This window comes from Cyprinus carpio, chromosome B25 (genome assembly GCF_018340385.1).
Source record: "Cyprinus carpio isolate SPL01 chromosome B25, ASM1834038v1, whole genome shotgun sequence".
Lineage (NCBI taxonomy): Eukaryota > Metazoa > Chordata > Actinopteri > Cypriniformes > Cyprinidae > Cyprinus > Cyprinus carpio.
Genome location: NC_056621.1, coordinates 11,573,133 through 11,593,898, shown reverse-complemented (window position 1 = coordinate 11,593,898; position 20,766 = coordinate 11,573,133). Strand labels below are relative to the sequence as shown.

At 35.7% G+C, this 20,766-nt stretch overlaps 1 protein-coding gene across 2 annotated transcripts in view; it reads left to right on the top strand.

Annotated features, from left to right (window-relative positions):
* Positions 1-1,005: 1,005 nt before the first annotated feature.
* Positions 1,006-20,766, top strand: part of si:ch211-266k8.4 (TBC1 domain family member 10A) — a 33,633-nt gene continuing 13,872 nt past the window's right edge. For both annotated transcript variants that reach the window (XM_042753231.1, XM_042753230.1), the window contains exons 1-10: positions 1,006-1,265; positions 1,373-1,460; positions 1,799-1,906; positions 1,992-2,163; positions 2,960-3,085; positions 3,356-3,479; positions 3,696-3,765; positions 5,653-5,767; positions 5,955-6,072; positions 12,397-12,509. In XM_042753231.1, the coding sequence (XP_042609165.1) occupies positions 1,117-1,265; positions 1,373-1,460; positions 1,799-1,906; positions 1,992-2,163; positions 2,960-3,085; positions 3,356-3,479; positions 3,696-3,765; positions 5,653-5,767; positions 5,955-6,072; positions 12,397-12,509 (1,183 nt within the window). In that variant the 5' untranslated portion in view covers positions 1,006-1,116. The remainder of the gene's footprint in view (positions 1,266-1,372; positions 1,461-1,798; positions 1,907-1,991; positions 2,164-2,959; positions 3,086-3,355; positions 3,480-3,695; positions 3,766-5,652; positions 5,768-5,954; positions 6,073-12,396; positions 12,510-20,766) is intronic.

Below are 20,766 nucleotides of genomic sequence, written 5' to 3'. Positions count from 1 at the left end.
TGTGTTTAATGTATTTTAGATTAAATAGATTAAAGAGAAAAGTGGCTTGAATTTTTCAGGCTCAGCAAGCGCAGGAACAACCTACTCCACCAGAATATGAGAGAAGCACTGATGGGAAATCAGTCAAATCTACAGCGTTTCCATTAATAAGGACTCCAGGAGAAATTAAAATGTGTCATGAATTACCAAAAGCAAAAATCCACTTCATCACATGACATCCAAATCCTCTATGAAAGTGCACTGTATAACATCCAGCAGCAGAGTACCTTCAGTCTGTTAGTGAGGATGAGGAAGATGAGGGCCTGGTTAAGGAGGCATCCTCTTTGTTTTGCTTTGACCAGAAAAGCAGCCCAGGTCAAGGTCAGGCTCAGCAAATGCAGGAGCAGAAATGGCCCTAACTAAAGAAACTTTTGGTATTTTCCACTTTAAAGCAAAGTCTTCTTCAGGACATTAACTGTGCTTTAGCAGACAGAGATCTTCAAGAACCTCATTCCAGTCAACCTGTAAATCATCAGAAACATCACTCAGAAATGTGGCACACTTTATCTATGTATTGATTTTATGTATAAAACTACTGCGACATATTTCCAAGTCATTATGTTAATCATAACAGCATAGCTTGTTATACTGTTCGAAATGTTGCATAATGTTGAATAAAATGAAAGGTTGTCACAGTTCATATAATGTTCCTTTTGCTTTTATCATTAAGCATTTTTATTGTTCATTTATATAAATATAATATAATTTAAATCATTGAGGAAATTTGATTTATTTTTTTTTCTCTTTAGTGGGCCTCAGCCACCCAGTGGAATGTAAAAGATACGTAATAATAAATATTTCTGTGGGAAATAAAGATAACTAAAAAAATAAATATGTTGCATAATATGTTTTTTTATGTTGCATAATATATCTTATGCAAAAATAAATATGTTGCATAAGATATTTTTCAGTGTTAAATTTAATATAATTTATTTGAACGCTTTTCGGTATGCGTGGAGACTTTTATTTTGAAGAGTAGTTTCATTGTGTTGGTCTTGGCGCTGAGTTCAAGCGTCGGTTACAGTGTACAGTGCGCAGATGAAAGGACGCGGGTCCAGATGAAATCAAACTGATTGCATGAGAATCATGTTGAGGAGAGCGAGCAGCGCGAGCAGCGGGAAGAGCAGCGCGTCGCGGCGGAGCAGCTCGGTAGGCTTTGATGAATTCGGATTTGCTCTCAGTAAGAAAAGAGACAAGAAGCTCCAACACAGATGTCATGACTACAGGTAAATATTACTAATCCTGATAGTTCAGAATTCAGCTTTCGTAAACAAAAATGAACACTATGTTGCGTGATATGCTGGCGTGTAACACTTTAACTATGTTTCCTCAGTTATCCTCAGCCTAATCCAGTTAAAGTCAAGGAACTGTGTGAATTTCTCAGTTACTGGAATGGATCCAGTTTTATCTGCAGAAGTCAGGTGTGCGTGTTTCTCTATATAACTCAGACCCAAAGAGAAATTCACAGAAATTGATTTTTAAGTGTAATTGTCTTTAGAGAAATACATGTACCATAAAATATTTTTCATATCAGGATTAATGACTTATGTTTTATAGCAAACCGTGTGTTGGACAAATTACTTTCTTTGTTGAATTTATCAAAATAACTACTTCTCAGAACTTGTATCCAACCCCAATTTCAACTCATAAATTAAAAATTATTAATGATGCATTTTGCCCAACACTACATTTAAAATGGTTTGCATACTATTTGTTTTTATTAGTAATTTTTATCACTTTCTTTTTTTCCCAATTTCAGATCGAGAGGTTTATTCGTATTGGTATTCCTCCAGCAATACGTGGACGAGTTTGGAAATGCCTTCTAAATATCGACAGTCTCCGAGCTGCCAGCTCTTTTGATTATGAGGTGCAACCCCATCAATATATGTGTTTTTATTACTATGCAAACTTCATTTTCCTTTGCAGTAACCCATTTTGATCATTTACTTCAGGCATGTCAGGCTGAGATCCGTAAACCTCTGGTTGATCTAGGAGTCAGTGAGTACAGTATCATCCCTACTATAGCCTCTCTAGTGGACACAGAGAATGAGATCAGCAGCGGACAGGCGTCAGATCTCCCCAGCGCTGACCTGACGCTCTTTAAACAGATCGCCCTCGACCTGCGTGAGAAATTGCATGATATCCTCCATACATTCATTTGGACTATTTTGTTTACATTAATGTGAATATTTTTTATTTGAATTAATAAAAATAAAGAAATGCAATAACTTTGGAATAATAAAAGATTGAAATAATTAATATTTAATAATTTTTTATGAGTCTTCTATGTTTACTAAGGCTGCATTTATTATTTACTAGGTACAAAAGTACTATATTTAATTCCATATATATATGTATATATGTATATATGTATATATATATATATATATATATATATATATATATATATATATATATATATATGCTGTACATTTTGTCAAGTAATTTATAAAATATTAATATTTAATATTTAGTTAATTTTTTTCTTTCTGCTAAAAACTGTGGTTGACTGTCTCATTTTTAAAAGAATGGGGCTTTCAGGTGAAAGCACTAATTTGGCTCAGATGGCAGTGTTTTTGTTTAAACTTGGCCAATATTCTGAAAACCACATGGGGGCGCTGCATAAACACTTTCCCTCTGTTCTTACACATGTACTGTTCATTAATGCATTTGGCCTAAAATTTGACCCAAAGGGCACCAAGGCAAATCTATATCCTTGGTGTTGCTGGAACCATCTTTTGAGCTACTAAAGCCTGAAATACTTCTTATTTTAATAACTACTGCATGTTATTACCAACAAATTTTTTCTTTTTTTATGTGATCTTTCTAGAACTTTTTGTATATAGAAATTATTGTGTATATATGTTTGAAATGTTTTGGTAATTCAGCTGATGGTTCCATATTTGTCTTTATACTGTAGGAAGGTCATTTCCGACCCATCGCACTCTGATGGGGGACCGTGCGGAGGCTATTGAGGGCCAAGCCAAACTTTTCAGAGTTCTTAGCGCATTCGCCCGATATAATCCCCAGATTGGATACGTACAAGGTAATGAACTGCATTTACTTCCACAAATGAGGTCACTGGCATTGGCGCTTGAACTGTGTCGAACTTTTACTGGTTCTGTCACACATTTTTAACTTCAGTATATACTGAGGTTCGTCTCAAGAGGGCAGTCAAGTGCTGTTTTGTTGCTATTGCATGTCATGGTCATAATTTAGTTTGCATTTTTTCTGTGGAGCTAATTTAGTTAGTTTGCCCTTGACCTTCAGGTCATAATGGGAGTATGTGATGCCTCAAGGTTTGTTTTTTGCTCAGGGATGTCCTATATAGCTGCTGTGCTCCTGATGATCCTGTCTGAGGAGGAGGCTTTCTGGGCTCTGGTTGCTCTGTTAGAGAATCCCAAGTATCTCTCAGAGCTCTTTGATTCTTCTCTGAAGAAGTAAGACCTTCAGCTGTTTATAAAATACATAAATAAACACTTATTTTACAAAGGTTTACTCAAGTTACACTAAAAACATCTGTTGACAGAACTGTTGGGAGATTTTGGACATTAAAAAAAAAAAATATTTTTTGCAAATGCCAATAATTGAAAATGGCTACATATTGGTTGGTTAATCAACTTTTTATCTATTTTAATCATTTATTTTATTTTAAGGATTCAGCATCAAGCTTTGGTTTTTCATCAGCTCCTGAAGCACAGGAAACCTCTGCTCTTTCAGCACTTGGTGAGAATTATGGTGTACATTTTTTTTTTTTTTAATTAAAAAAATCTCACTTAAAAAAAAATAAAAATTAAAAGAATAAAAATCACTCAATAAAAATGTTAATAAATATATTATGACATTATTTTTCTGCTCATGAAATTAAGATAAAATTAATTTTTCTATTAATTTTTTATATATATATATGTACATTTAATAATCTGGATTATGTAATCAGATTCCAAAAATCAAGTACTGACAAGAAATATTTACTTGAAATTAAGTTAATCTTTCAATAAGTTAACAACACATTCGCATGTTTGCAGTTCAGTGTCATTTGACAGTCACAAATATGTTTATGTGTAAACAAATAAATTATTTACATTTTTAGCTTTCAAGGGTTTAAATAACTTATTTCACATTTTTATGATTTATTTAATTATTGGCTTTTTTTATCAACTCACAAACCCACTGTGGTTGGTACATTAAACCCAGTTTGGGAAGCTCTGGTTTGTTTAATACATTTTATGCATTATGATTTTTTTCCCTTTGATTTTTTTTTTTAAATCAATATGTTATTTTCAATGGTAAGTTCAAAACTAGTTTGTTAAAAAGTAATCTAAAAGTAGTAAAAAACAATACTAAAACTAAGACTAAACCTAAAACTAAAACCTACTAAACTAAGGAAGAGGTCTTAAACTCTGGCCTCAACTCTTATCAGGAAAATGTCTGAATATTAAAACAGGCACATTCTGTGTTACACACGGTAGTTAAAGGTATACTCCACCCCAAAATGAAAATGTTGTCATTAATCACTTACCCCCATGTGGTTCCAAACCCATAAAAGCTCCGTTCATCTTTGGAACACAATTTAAGATATTTTGGATGAAAACCGGGAGGCCTGTGACTGTCCCATTGACTGCCAAGTAAACAACAGTGTCAAGGTCCAGTGTTCCAAATGCGCCACCAGCTGGCAATTTGCTGATTTTGTTTAGAACAATGCAAATTTGCTAATGTGCCTTCAAAAATCCAAACGATTTACAAAGTAAGGTGTGTGTGTGTGTGTGTCTGTGTGTGTGCTTTAAATTAAGATAATAATTTATACTTTTGTGTGTGGGTGTGTTTAAACTTAAGATAAAAACGTATAGCTACTTTTAACTAATCCAATTAAAAATAGTTTAAACTTTAATGGCTGAAATGTGATGTTTATGACTACTTTAAACTACTTTAAACTTCAGTTATTTGTAAAGAACCTGTTTTTGAACTGTAAATCATGTTTTTTACAGTCATTTTATAATATCTTGAAAATGTACCATGAAAGTGCTTGAAAAGTGCTTGAATCTTACTTTGGAAAAGGTGTAATAACCCTGTCTAGAGTTTATGCAGATCACAGCCTTTCTCGCACATTTAATGCCGCTCACAAATTTGTCATTGTGTCTCAAAGACCTTTTCCTGAGGGCTTTCAAATGAGCTCTTCTGTTTTTTTTTTAAAGTGGTGGCTGTCTGCCCCCTCAGAGCATTCGTGCAGCTTGGTGAACTCTTAAGGGATTTCCTTCTCGTTGTGTGTTGACTCAGCGCAGCTGTCTAAAAAGCTGAGCTACTAGACCACAGCACAGGAGAAAATATGATACTGTTAACTTACAAAGATTGCAAAGTGCAGCGACATACCTAAACCATAATTAAAAAGCTTTTATTTAGTCGCAGTCATGATGTAACAAACCTAAATGACTTCCTTTCTACTGTGGAACACAAAAATGAAGAAGTTTATCAAAATGTGCCAGTTGCTCTTTTTCATTAAATTACAGTATGAGACTGGAGCTTTCAGGCTTAAGATAGATAATTTATTTGTTTGTGTGAAATATGACCTGTTTGTAGATGTTGACAGGAGTGTGTTGTTGTCTCTGATGGTAGGAGACTCTTGGGGTGTCTTCTCTGCATTTCATCATGCAGTGGTTTCTCACTCTCTTCACCTCGCTGCCGTGCTGGGACTCAGTATTGGCCATTTGGGATCTTATCATGCTGCATGGTATTACACCCCTTTATCCTGTTTGTCCTAGGGTAATAACACCTCAAGTGTCAAGCTGCCATGTTTGCTTATTAGAGGTGAAATGTGTCATTTATGCGCCTTAAGTGTCACTAAAGAGAAGAGAAAATGATTGTTTTCAAACAGGTTTCTTGAACCTTATTTGATCAGTATCTTATGTTCTTTACAGGTCTGCTGACTGTATTTCGCACCGGCCTCACCATCATCCTGCTGCTGGAGTCTCGTATCATGAACATGAATGAGGAGGCCACAGTACTGCCCATTCTGCTGCGAGTGCCTGTGGATGTGTGAGTGCAGTAATATAACAATTTGTTTAAATAAAAAAAAGGGGATAAAATAAGTATTGAACACGTCACCATACCATCCATTAAATAAGTAAATATGTAACTAAATGTTCACATGAAATTAAAACCACACCACATTAACATAACAACCCAAGTAATCCATACATACAAAGAAAACAATACAAATATGTTTAGAAATTAAGTTCTGTGTAATAAAATGGAATGATACAGGGAAAAAGTATTGAACTACTGAAATTTATTTAATACTTCGTACAAAAGCCTTTGTTGGTAATGACAGCTTTAGGAGGTCTCTTGTATGGAGAAACTAGTCGTATGCATTGCTCAGGTGTGATTTTGGGCCATTCCTCCACACAAGAGCCCCTTTCACACTGCATGCTGGTCCCAGAAAATTGCCATGATGCCACCAATTCATATCTGAAGGGAGAGGTACAAAAAATAAACTTTCAGCAACTTTCAGCATCTGTGAAGCATCTCAAAATTCACAGTCTTTAGGACCGAAGAAAGCCCTCACGATGAACTACGTAGCGAGATCAACACCACAATGACTAATGGTGCAACAGTGTCTTCAAGGACTGTGAATCAGAAACTTGGAGAAGGACTTGTTGGCAGAATAGCAGTAAAGAAACCATTACTGAAAGAAAAACAAATTTGCAAATTTGCAAAAGAACACAAGAAATGGACAAAGGAAAATTGGTATAAATTGTTGTGGACTGATGAGTCCAAGTTTGATTCATCTAACTATTGCCAGAACTGCCAGTTAGAAAATAAACTGGACAGATTTATTGTACTTTCAAAGGAAAGCCTTTGGCTTGAGTTGCAGAAGGCATGGGATAACATTAGTGTTGAAGTTCTGAGGAAATATACTGACACTATGCCAGATAAATGTGCTGCTGTAATCGCTGCAAACGGTGGACATACCAAATATTAAAGTTAAATGTTGATAAAAACAGTACGACTCACTTCATCTGATATTTGTTGTGTTCAGAGCAACCATCTGCATGTTTCATGAACATTATGAAATGAAATCATGTTTTGGAGGCAAAAATAGGTCAATGTTTTCAGGTCTGTCCAGGTGTTCTAATAATTTGGCCACCACTGTGTATATATAAGAGATTTATTATATTACTATTGTTTTTAAAGATTAACTTTGAGCATTAAATTATGGCAATATAGAAGATAGGAACATGAACGATTAAATATCCAGTATCAACCAATAGCAATAAATTTAAAAGTCTCTAATACTGGCTGATAACTAATATGGTAGTAATAATTAAAAAAAAAAAAAAAAACGTGTTTTCCTTTTTTCTCCCTCTTTTTTTTAGTATTTTCTCCCTTAATTATTAGCTGTATTGAGAGATATTAATAATTGTGATGGACATACAGAACTTACAAATTGAACTTATAACGATATTACTAATAGTTATTTTATTTTGCAAAAATAAAAATCAATAATACAGCTAATAAATACTATGATGACCCATATTTTTAATGTATTGATTATTTGATTTCATTTTATTTCTTAATTAGTCTTTACTCTAAATCGCACTAAATCTAGAATTTTGCATGCTTAAATCTAGCAACAAAAAGGTATGCACAGTATACAAATTAATAATCAATCAAAAACTTTTAAAACATATGCAAGTAAAATAAATAAGCTCCAGTATGATCAACTTTTAAAACTCATATTATACAAATATTTTACCTGCTATTTCTTTTGCTAGGATGGTCAAGTGAAGCCAAGCAGATTCATTATAATGTCTCTCTCATCATCACAAGACCTGCTCTAGCAGTTCAAGGAATTTTATATTACGTTTATAAAAAGAAACACTAGTTTAGTCTGGAAATGGAAAAAATTAGGTATCATGATGACGTAAACTTCAGACAGAAATCAGTGGCTCTCATTTCATAGTGGATTTGTTGATTTGATGATGTCACAGTCGCCATGGCGATGTGGCCATGAGTACCACTTTCATTAGTATAGTGGAAGTCAAAGACACATGAAGCCGGGCCATATTGTTAAGCTGTTAAATTGTTTCTATGGTTGCTGTTTATTCAGTAGTGTGTCATGCCAATCCAAAGAATCCTTTGCCATGTGATTCAGAATTCTTTTTTTATGCATGTGCGCAAATAAAACTCACCTTTCTGAATAAACCTTCGATTAACGTTTAAAAAAACTATATTTGTTGTGGCTTGAAAAAAAACATCCATGCACTTTGTCAGCCACTTTAAAGGATTATAAGGGCAAACGAAGCCATTTGCCAGTTTCAAAGGGGGTATTTGGCATTGACATGCAGATGGCAGTCAGCACAAAGCTCCTACACATCAGGGAACGGGTTCACGTTGCTCGCCTGGCACCATGGCAGTGCCAACAAGGTCAAGCCTAAATGCTCCCCTCTGATTCAGAGTATCAGAGTTTTGCTAGGCAGAGAACTGAGCCGTCTGAGAACGAATCGGCCGCCTCGCTTAGGAGGCCAAAGAGGGAAACAGAAAGAGGAAAGAGGTGAAAAGAGAATAAAACAAGTAGGTTTGCCTTAAAAAGAAAAATCAGCGTAAGGTGGTTCAAACCAGTCTCTTGAGTTCCCAAGCTGGGAAAACCAGCTCGGTTGGCCTTTAAGAAGCTGGTTTAAAAAAAAAAAAAATCATAGCTGTGATGACTAATTTCTACAGCTCATGTTATGCAATTAATAAATCAGGGCGATTCGGTTGATGTCACTGCTAGCTGGCTCTTCGGTCTCCACAGTGATAGGGCTGTTCGTCACCGGGGACTGTGAACAATGTCAGGTCTTCATAAAAGGGACTGGGGTGTCCTTGCGTTTTTTTACAATACTGGCCCCCTCTTCCCATACATACCCCACTAAAAAAACACCACAGAAAAATCATGACACAACTTTTGTCTTCAATATCATTTTTTCCTGACAAGGCCACTTTATAGCTTATGTAACTCACTGTGACGTTAAGCGCAGGCAGACAAGGTTTATTTCTGCTAGGAGGGCTGTTTTTACAGGGATAGCATTTGTTTTTAATAGCAAAGGAAATAAGAGTTTTTTTTTTTTTTTTTTTTTTTTTTATCTTTTTAAAAATGTTTTCATTTCTCCTTTGCTGTCTTCAGTTTGATCTACAGTATAGTTTGTCGAAATCATATTAAACTGTCAGATTTAGAAAAGTTGTGAATGTAGACAACAAACTTCCTGTTTGTTGTCATCACCTAGGCCAGAGGTTTTTAAACTGTGGTGCCTGGATACCTGTATGTGCCGTGAGTTGCACACTTGAAAACAAAGCCCACTAGACAGTGACCATGTGCTGACTTTGAAAGCATCTCTCACAGACTGGCAAAGGAGCATACTTTAAAGTCACCATGAAATCAAAATTGATTTTTATGGAATACTGTAGTGTTTATTATAAATAATTTATCCGTACACTTCATTATTTATTTATTTTAAATTCATGTGCCCTAATAATCTTTAATCAATAATGACTCATCTTCTCTAGTGGAGCTAGTGAGCTAGCTTCTCTAGTAGAGCTGATGCTTCACTTTATTAATGCATTGACCAGTTCTGACGCAAGCCATGGGGGAGTACACTACCCTTAAAAATTTAAAGGATATTAGGATACTACCACAACATTACTGTTAGGACATCGCAAACTATTTTTTTTTATGAATATGACTTAACCTGATGGAGGACGCGCTCAGTCAGTCATTCAAGCAGTGTCCTGTCCTCTCATTTCAGATGCCGTTTCACTCAGATAGACGTCATAGTAGAGAAAAAAAAAGACAATTGTTACTTCCGTTTCATGCTGACTTTAAAGGATTCAAATTTTTCCTTTCTCTCTTGAGTGTTATAAGCTCTTGGTGCATGAAGAAGATCTGTAAAGTTGCAAAGACTAAAGTCTCAAATCCAAAGAGATATTCTTTATAAAAGTTAAGAGTCAACCACGCCCTCCTAAAACGGCTCGTTCTAACACGCCCCCACATGTCTACGTCACGATGTGGGAAGATTTGCATAACGCTGCCCAAATGTTCACATAAAGAAAGAAGGTGTAACTTTTATTCTGGATGTTGCTGCTGGTGCCATGTTGTGAGACGCAGTTTCGTTGTGAAAGAGAAAATACTTTGTTTGCCCTTCCAAAAGAGGACACAACTAAAAATCTGTGGTTAAGTTGTATTTACAACACTGTTCCAGAACAGTTCAACCCTAATATTCAGATGTGTGCAGCGCATTTTGCGGAGGACAAGGACTGTTTCCTGTGAGAGTAGCCTACAATGCGTCTGTGCCACAACTGCTGCTTCTATAAAGTGGGGCAGTTCCAACTTTGAAAGGACAATCTGGTGCTTCTGACTTACAGTCTGTAAGTACATTTTCATATGTAAAGGATTTGCCAATGATGATTCAAATGCGAGTATTGAGTAGTGTGGAGAAGTTTTATCCTATGCGTCAGGCACACACAGCATCACAGTGTTTAGGGGCGTACACACATGCTTGAGGCATTTGGTCAATCACAGTGCACTGGATAGCTGGCCAATCAATGCTCACCTCGCTTTTCATGAGCTTTGTAAAAATCAATGCGTTTCAGAAGGCGGGGCATAGAGGAGAAACAATAATGCACATTATGTGGAAAATTATGTGTTTTTTGAACCTTAAACCACATAAACACATTACATTACACCAAATACACAAAATATGACCCCTTTAAAGGCTTGTGCACTCAACTGTTTGCGAAATGGAGCTTTATGCTCGTGAATCACCTCTCTCATTCGGCACAAATCCAAATATTCCATAATATTTCCATATTTGCGATATAACTTATCTGAATGCTAAACTATTATTTATTATGTAAATTATAGGCTTTGTACACGTCCCGACGGTGACAAAGCTGGAACTGATGTGGTGTGTGTGTGTGTGTGTGTGTGTGTGTGTGCGTGCGCGCCTGCGTGGTCACTTCAACTGTTTCCTTATACCTGCAGAATCAACTTTAAACACTTATTTTCTTATTAATAATGCATCACTGTAAAAGGTCTGCTTTTATTTGTGTACACTCAGAGTGAAAACAAAACATTGTGCTTTTGTCAAATAAAGAAAACAAATAGGATGTCACTTTCTGCCATTTGAGTTTCCTTTCTGTGAACAAATTAAGTGTCACAAAAATGAACTGAAACTCAGTATATGTAGGCTACGTTACGTGTCGTACTGTTTTTATCCCCTTGTTTAACTGTTAACTAAATCTAATTTATTTTAAGAATTTATTCCTTGTATGTATGTATATATGTACTGCATATTTTTTATATAAAACATAATCTAATAATATTTAGTATTTTCGCATCTGGGTGGAAAAAAAATTGTACTACTGTCTGTTCAAAATAAATGAAAAGAAACCGAGCATAGTAGATTTTTTCTGTCTTACCGAAATCGTTCTATATTTCTACTATAAAATTATATATATATATAATATAAAAATAAAAAAATATTTTTCTAAATTTAACAAGTGAATTATTAATATTATTATTAATATTATCTGGAAAGTTTTTAACTTGTATACATAATCGCACACACACACACACACATTATTTTAGTATTTATGTGTTTAAAAAGTATCGGTTATTTGTAATATTATTTTAAGTGTAATATAATATTTATTATGAAAAATAAATATTTATGTATAAACATTTTATATTTTATGCATAAGTATTTCCGATTTACTAAAACATTGTGTATTTAAATATGAATAAATAATATGTATTACAAACAATATGAATTCTTTAAGTATATATGTATGTTGTGTGTGTTTGTGTGTGTGTGTATATATATATATATATATATATATATATATATATATATATATATATATATATATATACACACACACACATTATGTATGTATGTATTTATACATTATAATTATTATTAATGTATAAAAAATTACATGTATGAAAATGATTTTAAGTATATTGTGTATAGATATAAATATTAATATTATTTACTAGACTTATCAAGACAACAAAATTAAAATGAAATATTTCACAAATTAAATAGTTGACTTTCACAATGTCATTGTATTAAAGCTAAATGTTTTTTTTATTAATTTACTAATATATATACATACACACACACAATCACATATCTAGGAAAAAAAATCAGATCTTAAAAGAATCTAGAACCCTCTTGTGGTTTTCTTTGTTTGAAAACCTAGTTTGAAAACTTCTGTTGGTTAATATTAGGATTTTTTTCCTAACAATCTTGTGGAAAATGTAAATCAATGTGGAAAATGTAAAAAGTCATTATTTTAGTTGTGGTGTTTATGTGTGTCCAGCTCCCAGCATCGTGTTCTGATCCCAGCCCTCTGGGACACTGACGTTCAGGAGTGGGAAATCAACTGCATGAACCGCCTAGTTTTGGAGGAGGCCAGTGGCGGACAGGATGAAGGTAAACACATACCCACAATCCCACAATTTAACATCCGAGCACGCAAGGACAGCTTACAACATTCAGTCGATTACAACAATGAATACACTTGTTCTCCCATCCAAACCTGTGCAGACATTTCAGCCCCACTTACATAAGACCTCCTCCTTTGTCCCGGTTGTTTGTTTAGTGTACATATGAGCCCACCTTCAGTATGTTGTCCCATGTGCCTCAGAAGTCTACTGTGCTGCAACAAGACGCTGAGTTCAGGACTAAGGATCAAGTGTAATGGGCTGACAGAGACACTAGATAGGGACAGACTGGTGACTCTATCTCTTCGGTCATCAGCGTCTGTTCGGGGACCAATATCAGGGATGCTTTTGACTGGATGAGCCCGTAAGTGCTGGCTTTTAGGGAACAAAATGTCAGCTGCATCTCATGTTAGACCCAGGGGAAGACGGCATGCCTGGGTGTACAAACGCAGTCTTAAGTGTGCTCAGGCTGGATGCTATCTTTGAGTTCAGTAACAGACCTTGTGTACTAATGCAGGTTTCAGTTTTTCACACAATAATGGTATATAAAGTATTTAATATATTTATATACATAAAGTAAATTATAAGAGTTTACCATGTCTCATTGTTCTACCCAGTATTGGAGTAGTGTTTAGTCTATAAACTTGAATACCTACCTGCAAAACTACCTGAAAAACTATGTGCAAGTGCACCTGGGGGGAAAGGTGCTTTAAACACAAAGGATGGTCACACCAAATGTTGGTTTAATTTAGTTAATAAAAGTTAAGTGATAAAGAAAATCTATTTATGGCATTATTTTTGACAGCATCCTCATTTTACAGCATTTTTTACACAAGTGCCTAAAACTTTTATAGGGCACTTTTATGTATTAGATGTTTGTTTATTTATTTGTATAATTATAATAATTAAATATATTTATTTATTTAATAATTTATTTCATGTATTTATTAGAGATATATATATATATATATTTATTTAGATATATTTTTATTTATTTATTTTATTAATTTGTTTACTTTTACACTTTCTTTTTGCTTTTTACATCTTATTTTGATTGTCTTTTACTTTTGCTGTTTGATTCTTGCAGTATCAGGTACTTTTACTTAATTTCTTTTTCTCAGTCACTTTTTTGTACTTTCATGAATTCACATTCCACCTTGATTCACATTTCACATTCTACCATGCTTTCATTTTCTATCTCTTACTTTGTCATCTAATCACTCTTACATAACTATTTTCCCCAACTAAAATCACCACACTTGCCACTATCTTAGCCTGAGGTCTGCTCACTCTATTCTATATATAAAACCTTCATATTCTCTTGTTGTCCGCCCACACTGGGATCATCAGGTTTCTCTCTTGTTCCCAAAAGTCCCTGGCATTACTTTTGTTAACGCACATTTACAACTGTTTTATTTAAGTTCCTCTGGTGATTTACAGTAGCATTAACCAGGTTTGACAGAATCCCGTTCGACGGGCACTTCTCTGTCTGGCGGCCATGACTCATCTGCTTTTAATGATAGAGAAATATCCTGAGGGTGGTTGTGCTTTTTGGAGATGTTTTTTTTTGGGGGGGCTGGTGTAATTGAAAGGCCCAGCAGTGATTTTTACAGTATGAATATGTCATCCAAAGCTCTGTGAGTCATTGTGAATCATCCGGGGGGCCACCAGCCCTCTCTGTCCACCTTTTAACAAGGTAATGAGAACTAACTCATAGAGGCTTAACTCACTGCACCTGAGCTTCCATGAAAGGTCTATTTGTGTGTCTTTAAATAGATTGTATGTTTATTAGGTGCCACAGCTGACTTACTGTTGACTGAGGAGGTTTTAGTGGTCTGTGTCTTTAAATAGATTGTATGTTTATTAGGTTTTTAGCACACCTGTCAGTGAGTTCATACCTGCTTGAAGGTATTTTGACGTTTGCTTTAAGTAACAAGAAGCATGAGTTCATTAGATTTGCTTTCTCTTTGTATTCTGTTATGAAGCTACATCGTGGTACTCTTGTGAATGTGTGTTGACTGAGACTGAAGAGAAGAATTGTTGAATAAAGTTGTTATTTATATAACAATATAATTTAACATTCAATTTAATATAATTTATATAATATTTAAATTTATTTATATAATAGATTTTCAAATAGCTTCAAAAAAATCTAAATGTCACATGGACTGTTTTAAGGATGTTCTTTCTACCTTTCTGGGCCTTGAATGTGTCAGTTGTGTTGATGTCTATGCAGGGTCAGAAAGCTCTCGGATTTCATCAAGAATATCTTAATTTGTGTTCTGAAGATGAACAAAGGTCTAACAGGTTTGAAACAACATCAGGGAAATTAATGACAGAATTCATTGTTGGGTGAACTATCACAAGTCTGTGTCACCGTTTGATAGTCAAGCTTTATAGCTTACAAGAAAAAATTAATTTGTTGTGAATATTGCGGCATAGGCATCACTGATGATTGCTGTATAGGCTCGCATGGGGGTGTGCGGTACAAAAGTGTTTGTTGCACTGAGAGCAGGATTGTATTTTGCTTGAGAGTGTGTTGGCAGAATCCTGAGGTGTGCTGCTATCTCAGCGCTGTGGTGCATCGCTGTGCTTTTCTCTGCCGTCTGTTGTGTAGTGACTCAGCTGCTTTCTGCAGGTGCAATTAAATTCAAGATGTAAAATATTTATACATTATTTACTAAAATTTTACAATATGTATGCATTCATATACACGTATGTTTAAAATTTTGGGTCAAGTAAGTTGGTCTTAATACCATTTTATTTAGTAGAAATTGCGGTCTTGGGTTTGGGGTGTTGTCCCCTGGGTAGAAATCACAGTCCATCCAGGCGCACCTACACCGGACCGAAAGGGCTCTTTTCTGTCAGCGATAAAAGGGGCAGGGGCTCAACCCCCGTGCATGCAACTGATTAAAAGTAACAGTATGGATAATAAGAAATGTTTCTTAAGCAGCAAATCAGCATATTAGATTGATTTCTATAGCATCATGTGAAACATCAATGAGTATTGATGCTGAAAATTTTGCTTTGACATCACAGGAATGAATTACTACTTTAAAATATGTTCAAATAGAAAACTGTTGTTTTAAATTATATTTTAAATAATTGTTTTTCATTTTTACTATATTTTTGATCAAATAAATGTAGCTTTGGTGAGCAATAAGCAGACTTCTTTCAAAAATAGTAAATGGTAGCACATGTATTTTTAAACTACAAATTTTCATATCAATGATACTGATTTAAAGGGATAGTTTACCCCAAAATGAAAATTATATCATTAATTACTCACCCTCAAGTCATTCCAAACCCATAAGACCTTCGTTTATCTTCGGAACACAAATGAAGATATTTTTTATGAAATCCAAGAGCTTTCTGACCCTGCATAGACAGCAACGCAACTGAAATGTTCAAGGCCCAGAAAGATAGTACGGACCTTGTTAAAATAGTCCATGTGTCATCAGTGGTTCAACCGTAATGTTATGAAGCTACGAGAATACTATTTGTGCACAAAGAAAACAAAAATAGCAGCTTTATTCAACAATTTCTTCTATGCCATGTCAGTCTCTTTTTATAATCCCATTCAATTCAGACTTGTTGAGTCTGGAACAATTACAATGCCAACAAGTATGCAATACCATAGAGGACCTAAGTGGGACCCCTGATGGTGACTCTGGCTGTTGGGATGGTACTGTGCTGACTGAAGAATAATAAAACGGCTATCAAAACTGTTTATATTGTATTTAAGCTGTGAATCTGCTTCTCTGGTCACCTTGAGCAGGGCTCTGTGCCTGAGCAAACACAATAGTCAGCCATTTTGCCTCTAATCCTGTAAAATGACCTGATTAAGTCAGCCCTTTATTGCATTTGACTGTTCTGTCCCCGAGCATGTTCTGCTGAAGGCTAATATTTTCTGTAACCCGAGTGCTCCTGCCAGACCAGCTTAATCAAATAACCGCCCAGCGCTTATTCAGATGCTGTGATATAGACAATGACCAAGACAAGCCGTTCCATTCTGGGCGGCACACAGTTGATGAGCATGAAGAGATGGCTTCATTGCATTTAGTCAAAAGACTGCACCGTAACTTAGGGGCCCGGCTTAAGCAGGTCAGAAAGGTGAAATTCTTCCGACCCTCTTGAGTAGAGCCTTATGTTGGCTATAAATCCACTAATGACTGAAGGCTTTCCTGGGTCGCCAGTATCAGGCCACCCATCATCCAGTTGGCCTTCCAGCTTGGACCATTTCATGTGAATACCAAGGTTCATCTAGATTAGATTTATATCTTTACATGATTTTGGAGATAGGCATCCACCTGTATGAGATATTCACAGTACCATAACCATAATCAAAAAGTATGATAACCTTAAGCAAAAATATCATGGTATCACGCTATTGTTGTTACCTCTCTGAAATGTGTATATTTTTAAATGACTGTGTAAGGGAAACAGGTTTTAGCTCAAAGGGAATCATTTAAGATTTTAAAAGGGAATTTGAACAGAATCACTGTTTCACGGCTGATCACTGAAACGGCCAGCGATTCACTGAACGAGCCGTTTAACATCAAATCTGCGCTGGATAATTAATATCCAAAGTATAGTGAAAACACTATTAATTAGCACAGTACAAGATCGGGCAGTTTAAGACATTAACTTGTGAGCACAAAACACAAGATAACTTCTCTTTTCAATATAAATAAGGCTTTATTAGATAAATCTAAGACATATAAAACTAATCTAACACATAAGCACACGCACTCACACACATTCACACAAGTTGCAGGAGGATAGAACGTTAGGAAAGAATGAGTTTAAGAGAATGAAATTTGAAATCCAAGTTTACAGCAATACGTGAAATTGCATAGACATGAACAACCATTTAATCACTTTAAATTAACCCTCGCACTGAGTTCCTCAATGAGGTTTAAAAATTATATTAGATAACACCAGTACAGATGTGAGTCTGGAGGTTACTTGCGTTGCCTGTTTAACGGGGTTCCCTTTGTTGTCGCTGGAAAAAGGGGGTTTCCCGAAGTTGCTGATTGGCTGGAAGTTCAGTAGTCGTTTTAAGTGACGTCTTGGGAAGCCCGTGGTTGGGCGTTGGCTGAAGATGCAGAGTTGTGGGCTGGTTGTAGTTTCAGACGGGCACGCGGAGGGTCAGACTCGGGAGACCACGGCGTTACAAAACTTAACTCAGAACACGAACTCTCAAACGGAAAAGAAAAGAAGTAAAGTTTGACGAGACTAGGTGGTGTTTCTTCTCATCGTGGCTAAGTAGCAGCAGGCGTGCAGGCCGAAGCACGCTGGAACGGCGCTCGAAGAACGCTAAAAGTGATGACAAAGCATGACTAAAAGCAGGCTAAAAGCCGGGCATGACTGATAGCAAAAGATTGACAAAAGCTAAAAAGCTAAAAGCAAAATTTGATGGTGTCCTGAGTATTTAAAACTGGCATTTTGGCCACACACTCAAATGTTGTAATTGACCAATTAGATACTGTCTTTCTTAGGGTGTTGCATTGTCTGTCCACACCATTCATAATCATATGTTATCTTATCAAGCCGTGGTCCGAATTTTCGCGCTCTTTGCAGGGTATAATTTGGACATGATTCCTATAACAAGAATATGATAATTTGACAAATAACTAAATGGTCAGAAACGTTTCAAGCAAGAATATATTCGAACACACACACATACTAAACATGAATATGATCCCTTAAGCTATTCAAGAGTTATTTAAAAAGACATACACAATAAGTGATTAGAAACATATAATCAAATGTGTCGGTTACATAAATGATATGGAGTTAAGCAATGGACTGATATCCATTTAGAAGTCTTTTTTTGAGTTCATTTGGGTGCATTATGCCATTGGAAGGCATTCTCTGTGCCAGTTTCTGGGGAGTAAGGATATGTCCTGTGGAGACCAGAGGGGTTAACAGGTCTCCTTAGGAATTTCAGTCTGGTTTTGCTAGGTGGGGGGAAGTCAATCCAACGATCTGTTTAATCTCATGGCTTTACATGTGAGTCTCAGACTGTCCATCTCTTCGATTACTTGCCCCAAATTAGACAATCTCTTCTTCGAATTGAAATTGTCATAATTGTTCTAATGGTGTTAATGTTGAAAGCTGTTCTGTGAAAGAGTTGGTTAGTTATCTTGGTTCAGACTGTGGTGCTAGGAGTTGATTTACAACATCCTGCCTTTCTGTGGATTCGGCTCATGTTTCAACCAGGCTCCCGATCGAATCTTTAATTGGTCTGGTTCACTACAACTGGGTAAAAAAAAAATATCAAAAAATTCCCGCTGGGACACATATATTTTGTTTTGAGCAACAGGAATATTAGAAACAGTAGAATTTGTTTATTTTTTTCTTTGATTTGTTTCCTAAAATAAAAAAATAAAGACTGACATCTTTATTTAACCTAAATCTGTAATTACAGTTATTTCATTTTTGTTATATAATAATAATCATACACATAATTTGATTTAATAATAACCCCATTTGAAGCAAAAAACAGAATGTTCTGACAAGCTTTGTGAAATTATACCATGTAATCTTTTCAGAAGACAGTCACCTCCCCTCAGAAACACATTTATATAAACCCCCAAATCAATATTGAGGATTTTCTTCCAATAGTTTGTGCATCATGAACAGTGAGTGATCTGTCCGTCTTCAGCTAACACCTGTTAAAAAACATACACACAAATTACAACATAAAAAACAATTATGAAAAAAAATTACATTGCAACGCAGTTTGTGCAAGTCCAGAAAAGACAGTTGCAATAAGGCAAAAAACGTCCGGTTGCCGATCGCGTAAAGGCCAAAGTATATTTCGGCCGTCCGCGCACCGTCAGCATTACGTAATTTTCGTCAACAAGAGGGCTCGTGGACAGACGCGCACCCCGTGGTACTGCACATGTGGATTCATCCGTCCGCGCTCATCTGCGTTAAGTATACTTTTGAAAGCTGTGCAAACGCGGTTGTGCGCGAGACAGAAAGGAATGCTGAATGTGAAGTGTACCCGGGCCTTAAGTTCGGCCATCCTACACACACGTGACTGACCGCTCGCTTGCACCAACAGGAGAAGGAGGGGTCAGTGTTACTCTCTACACTGACCTCAGCCTGAGGGATTCCTACTCTTTCAGTCTTTGAGGAGACATGGAAAACAGCGCATACCGCAGGAATGGTATAATGGAAAATATTAGTGGTTTTGATACCATGACATTTTCAAACTGCGGTATACCTTGAAACCGGTAATCGGCCCATGCCTAGTTGGACAGTTACAGTCTTTACTGATTGAGAGAATAGGGTCATTACGTGTTAAATCCACCAAATTTCTGAAACTTCCCCAGCTCAAATTTTTGATTTTGCTAATATTTTTATGAAGAAAGATAAACATGTATAGTAATGATAGCCAAAATATGAAATGCCATGGATGAATATTTACTGAGTAATACACTTTTTTTGTAGAGGGGGGGTCAAAATGGCAATTTACACCGGAGATCCAGAGCCAAATTTCAGGGGGTTAAAAATGACTTCAGAAAGATAGCAGCATCATAATGCTGTTGTTACACAGAGATTGGTAGGTCTTTTAGTAAAATCTATGGACTTTAGCAATCTTTGTTGCACTATGTGCCAATGGTGACCGTTCAGAAATGGGCAAACAGCACATTTCAAGTTTTTTCTTTGAGGTTTTCAGTCCTGTAATTCAAAAAGTATTAAATATATCTTAATGCACCTTTAGATAATGGGTCTTAACAAACTTTCATTTTGGCATCTTCATTTGTAAGGCCCTATATGCTTTGGTTCCAGAGATACTGGGTTCTCAGTATGCCTCCAGGGATAAATCATTAAATTGAAAACATTTTCAATGGTCAAAAACCAAATGCAAAAATAATTCATTTTCTTTTAAAGAGGAATGTCTGAAGAACAAATAATGTTGAAACTAGAGATTTATCTAGTTTCCTTCTGTCAAAAAAACTGCATTGAACATACCCAAAGTTGAACATACCCATTTTCCAAAGTTTGCATGCCTATAACTCAAGAAGTATTAAAGATAGCGCAATATGATTTAAGATTCTAGTTCTTAATAAACTTTTCTTTTGGAATCTTTATTTTCAAGGCTCTACATCATTCAGTCCCAGAGATATGGTTATCAGTATCAGTGTTGCTCTCAGACTAAAAGCAGTGTTTTTTTATGGTGGCTTTTTGGGGAAATCACTCTCCAAATGTTTTATTTTTGCTGTCTGCAG